This window comes from Erythranthe guttata, chromosome 10, assembly GCF_056151865.1.
Source record: "Erythranthe guttata isolate IM_541 chromosome 10, IM_541, whole genome shotgun sequence".
Taxonomy (NCBI): domain Eukaryota; kingdom Viridiplantae; phylum Streptophyta; class Magnoliopsida; order Lamiales; family Phrymaceae; genus Erythranthe; species Erythranthe guttata.
In genome coordinates this window covers 303,019-308,722 of record NC_142542.1, presented here as the reverse complement: position 1 = coordinate 308,722, position 5,704 = coordinate 303,019, and the positions used below count along the sequence as shown (strand labels likewise).

At 38.0% G+C, this 5,704-nt stretch overlaps 1 protein-coding gene across 2 annotated transcripts; it reads right to left on the bottom strand.

Moving 5' to 3' along the window:
• Window positions 1-446: 446 nt before the first annotated feature.
• LOC105953171 (uncharacterized) lies at window positions 447-4,928 on the bottom strand. Of its 2 annotated transcripts, none has more exons than XM_012976805.2 (4): window positions 4,744-4,928; window positions 2,857-4,656; window positions 1,445-2,451; window positions 447-838 (listed from the first exon to the last, which is right to left on the bottom strand). In XM_012976805.2, exons 2-4 carry the CDS (start codon window positions 4,339-4,341, stop codon window positions 703-705), a joined length of 2,628 nt encoding a protein of 875 aa, XP_012832259.2. In that variant the 5' UTR covers window positions 4,342-4,656; window positions 4,744-4,928; the 3' UTR covers window positions 447-702. The 2 variants fall into 2 exon arrangements, with proteins under 2 accessions (XP_012832259.2, XP_088680960.1); XM_088824834.1 differs by having other exon boundaries at window positions 2,857-4,563.
• Between the last annotated feature and the right edge of the window lie 776 nt (window positions 4,929-5,704).

Sequence of the window (5,704 nt, the reverse complement as noted above, 5' to 3'; positions counted from 1 at the left end):
ATACTCAAATATACAGTAAAGAAAATGTTTGTCATAAACCATCAATAAATAATTCATCTAAAAATGGTTTCAATATTTTTTTTATTAGTTGAGCAAAATCACAATCGTATGCTTGCAACGAATACTTGAAAGGTTCATATAACTTTTTATTAATATTATTTGCGCCCTGTTCATTTCTACGTAAACATAATGTGTATCGGATCCTTACGGATCAAACCGAATGGAACTGGAACCACATATAACCACCCATAATTTAGATCGAAACATTTCAAACTATTTATTTGTTCGTTTGGATGAATTCATTTTATCTCAAGTTAAGATCAATAATAGTTTTTTTACGTGAAATGTCCGGTGAAGGATAGAAATGGTATGTATAGATTACGTGGAAACCGGGCATCATCGTATCATATACATAGTAGTGGGCTCTCTTTTCTCACATGCAGAGATGAGAAACAGATCAATTTAGTGGTCCTGTTAACATCAATTATACTCTTTTGACAACAGCAGATGCATATTACCATGGATAGTTTCTTTCATACTAAAATTAAAAAAATCTCCCTTATATAGAAAAAGAAGGAAGATACAATGTCCTATTATATATAATAATCTCCTTGAAGAAGAAGAAGATGTTTTACCTCGTAAGGTGTGCCCTCAAAACCCTGTCATTTTCCTTCCTTTTCTTTTTTTTCTTTTTTGGTTTTCCTATGAAGAATCCGCGAATGCCCAAAGAGACTGTGAATCTGAGGGTGGGTACAGCCCTCCGATATGAGGTGGCCTACTGATTGGAGGAGGGTTTGCAAATCCATCTTGCGGACCACCCTGCGGATTCCATTCTTTTCTGCAAATAGAAACAACACCCGGATATCAATATACAAATTTACGCCATTTAAAGAGTTAATACAAGTAAAACAAATCGGAAAGCAACAGAAAAGTGGAAATACATAGTTCTAACCAACATTATCAGACCTCAATTTAATTGCAATCGCTCTCCAACTTCTGTTGAGACTCTGGCCTACAATACATCTCTAGCTAACAGAAAATAACAGCTATGTATCCTACTCTTACCAGAAGATGGAGAGACATGCATGTTTAAATACACAAGCTTACAGAAGAATCCCAAAAAAGGCAGCGTTTACTTCCTTCAGAAAAATCGCAAAAAAAGATAGACTAACCACCGACATTGAACAGGTTTTCCTTCTGCCAATTGCCCAGAACAACTTTAAGCTATGATTTTACTTCATTATTTGAAAAGACATTATTTCCACAATGACCTATCCCTCGTCAAAAACAATATACATACAACAGCATAAACAATAACAAAAATATCATGGTTCAAGATATTGTCGAGATATCTTTCGGTAAGTAGCGTTCTGATATTTAACTATGCCTTTTATGGCAACTGTAACAAAGAAGTAAAGAATAGAGTTGAGCAGGTTGTGCTTACTTAGCCCAAGAATTAGCAGCAGGACCAGCGGAATTTCCATAAATCAAGGGATTCCGAACAGCTTCCTCCTTAGGCTTCATCAGAATTTTGTTTTCAGGACTTGAAGTTGGCCCAAAAAAAGTTGTAGGCACCCACGGACCATTAGCAGGAACAGATGTATTAAATGTTCCAGCATTGTGCGAATTTCCAAATAAAACATTCTGTGGAGCATGAGTGCTGGAAATGGTTTGCTCGTCTTTCTTGAACAGGGAAGCCATTGTTCTAGGAGGCACTTGATGACTATTATCTTCCTTGTTTGGCAAGTTCATATCTGGATGCAAAAACCAGCTAGCAGGACCGCCAACTAAACCAAAACTATCCTGACCAAGAGGAGTGCTATTCCACATCTGCCATGTTCCATTGTCATTTACATTGTTGGAACTATCCTGAGCCTTGGGAGTATTAGAGAAATGGAAAGAACTAGCATTCTTTTCCTCCGAAACACGTGATCGCGACAAAGGAGACTCAATCGGCGATGGCTTCGTAACTTCGGAAGGTGCAGCTTTAGTTTTCACAGCAAATGATTTTTCGAACCCTGTACGAGCTAGAAAACCCACATCCAGCTGAAAGTTGTCGAGCGACTCAGAAACTGGTCCAAGCAAGGATATTGGATCTGGAACATAACAAGGATCTTCAAATATCTCCGACTCCTCTGGTAAAAACTGGTGAGGTGAACCTCTCAATTTAGGGAGCATGGGATCGGAGGATAATGAAAGAACTGTACTGCTACTAGTTGATCCAAAAGGAATTGAAGGTAAACTGAACGGAGTTGGCAGTCCAAAATTAATAGGGTTGTTAAATGATTGAGTTGAAGTAGGATGAGATAAGGGTGGGCTCTGGAGATCATCATTAACCTTCCCAGTTGGTCTGCTTATAACATTCGAACTAGGTGGAGAACTACCAGATGAACGAGTAAACAGTTGTTGCCATGATTTTTTAGGGGCTGTAGGTTGAGGTTCAACTGTCACCTGCAGTAAAACCATTCTCATAAATAAGTCTATCATGAAAACGGAACTACAAAAGGGAGAGAAGAAAAAAAATCAGTAATAGACACTAATAGTGGGTTCATAACTTTCTCCCTACAGTAGCCACATGACAAACCAATGAACTAAGTTTTCCATGTAGCAATTAAAGAATGTAGATTAAGTAGATGCAACAAAATATGAGTCCATCACATCAAAGGAAGGGACGTGAATCTGTGATATAACTGACTCTCATGAGCAGAACTACTCTATCATGCATACCTTGATATATAGGTAAAGAACAACATGTGTAAACTGAATTATTTTGTGGACAAAATACTGCCAGGCCATTTATAGCATTTCCCCGGACAAATGCATTGTATACATGATTCACAAAATGAAGCAACTTACAGGGTGGCTAGCACTCTTGTCATCTCCATTTACAGTTGATTTCCCAGAAACACCTCTGTCTGACGTTACTATTTCTTTCCTATATGTCGAGGTTTGAGCATTTTCTACCAATGTGCTAGGTTTGTGTTCTCTTACAACACTAGACGTAGTATTACTCTTTCCAAAAAAACCACCTCCGGTCAATGCTCTAGAAGAAGATAAAAGGGTGCCCCTCATGCGATCCAGGTATCTTGTTCCACCAGTGCCACGGTTATAATTGTTTGCAGCAGCTCCCTTAAACCCGTGCCCCATTTCTATGCCATGAGCTTTCATATTTTCTGGTGTATTTCTGTGTTGCTCTCGTTTACTATTTTCACTCTTCTTGTTTTGGTCACTTTCTTTTCCTGCTCTCTTGTCCAACTCCTCAACATCAGAGTTGCTTTTACTTGATCCCCTGTCCCTTTCCTTCTTTTTATCCTGACGCTTCCTTTCAGATTGTTTTTTACCGTCTCTTTCCTTAGCACGAGGGGACCCCTTTCCTCGTTCTCTTTCAGCCTCCATTATCTCATCTCTTAATTTCCTTCGTTCCTCTACCAACCTTGCAACCTCTTCTCTCTGTTTTTTTTCTTCCTCTTCTAGAAGCTCCTTCTCCAATCTAGCCTGCCTCTTTTCCTCGGCTTTTCTCCTAGCTTTCTCACCTCTACTCTCCTGACCATTCCCCCCATTCTCGCCCTGATTATCCAACAATCTGCGTTCTGAATCAGCTGAAGCATCATCGCTGGAAGAACTAATCCTAAAAATCTTTCTCCAAAGCCACATGACAGATAAAATAACTGCTGTTAATGCTTTGCAAGCAAAAATAAAAACACGAGAATAAGATTTTTCCGCCAAACAATGGTCATCATCTCCACCAAATAAGCCACCACCATTCTTCCAGTAACTCGATTTTCTAACAAAAGAACCACCACCCCAATTCCCATTCTCCAGCCAGTCTGGCCCACACATCCACCCATTTTCAGACCAAGCCTTCCTATTCAATATCTTCCCACCTTTCCCCACCAGTTCTTTCAAAATCCCTGAATTACCCATTCCTGGAGGCACAGGCAAATCAAGAACCGGCCTCTTTGAAATATGGCCACAATAAAAGCACATAAACTTCCCCCCACCAGGATTCTGATCCCTATAGGCAGTCAAACAATTCCTACACCTTCGCGTGGCAGTCTTCCTCAGTTTCTCCATTTCAATAGCCTCGAACCTCTTCTTCTCCCTAAGCATAGCATTCCTCTTGACCCGCCATGATGACAACTGAGGCATCAGAACCTCGTACCAGAACAGGGTTACCAACAAAACTAACACACAAGCAAGCCTTGGCGATGTAATTTCAAACCGGAATGCCGGGGGCAAGAGCTGTGATAGAGCCCATAGCCCAATCAGTGGAATTACTAGCCATGGCAACATGGTAGCAATTCTCCTTGACAACTTCTGAATAACGCAAAGTATACACATTATCTTCTTTATCCCACACCTCTCTTCCCCAGTCTTGAACAAAATAACAAATTTCAATCAACCACAACTTCCCCAAACAAACTAATTGAATAAGTCTTCCACTGTCCTGATTTATACACAAAACCCTAGCCTCCAAACTTATTTTGCCCGAAATGCTTCAAATGCAACACCAATTACAGCAAATTCCTCCAAACCCTAAAGGAGCGATTTAGGCGGGACCACCTAATCACCAGAACCAACGGATGAACAATAATCAGATTCTCCAAACAGATGAAATACAGGGTTTCAGAACCGCGTTCATTGAAGCTCCAAAACCTAGATAACACGAAAAGAATAACAATCACGGCGGAATAATACGAACACGAGAAAACTAGAACGAAAAAAGCGTAGTTAGGTCCGTACCGATATCCCGGACATCAGATAAAGGTCGGCGGCGAACTTCCGAGGCGACGATTTGTTGAATTTTGATGAGATAGAATATTATTTGACAAGAAATTTTGTGATAAGAAAGAGAAACATCAAACAGAAGGGAAAAAAACGAAGGTATACCAATTGTGCTTTCTATATAGGCATGGGTCAAACCGGATGGTTTGGTCCTAAACCGGGTTGAAGGACTTAAGTGGTCAGAGAAATGATCCAGTGTGAGCAAGCGTTTGGTCAGAAACAAGTTCAGACGTTTCCCATTGGTTGCTAATTTTAACCTTCTTATTTAACTTGTTGCATACATGATAATATGTTCGGACAAAATTATTCTTTTACAATCTAATCCCAAAAATTACTATTTTATTTATTATCAATTCTAATTAACTTCAAGCTCAAATTTAAGAAAATCAAAAGTAAATTCGAGATTTAAAGAAAATATATCGATCAATTTGACGAACTTGTGGTTCCCTTTTTTTCACTTCTTAATTTTTTTTTTATTTTTTTTTTTGTATTTTATACTGAATTATGGAACTATGCTAATTAGTTCCCTTGTTCCAAAATTAAAGAATAATAGCTCATAAGTATGCATTGATTTTAGAAGAAGAAAATACGCGATAATACTAAAATAACCTTTGTGACATCTATCTAATTATACGAAGAAACGAACATTTAAGTTAATTTGAAATTGGTACTAGATATTTTTAATTTCGTTATATTTCCACTTCCACGTGTAGTTCTCTATGCTGTTTTTGTGAATGGCAAGAACAAGTTTTATCAATATTTGGATAACACAAACTTGACAAGAGATGCAAAGTATATATATCTGGCTTTTATATTATATATATATATATATATATATATATATATATATATATATATATATATATATATATATATATATATATATATATATATTGATATTATTGGTGACAACATAGTT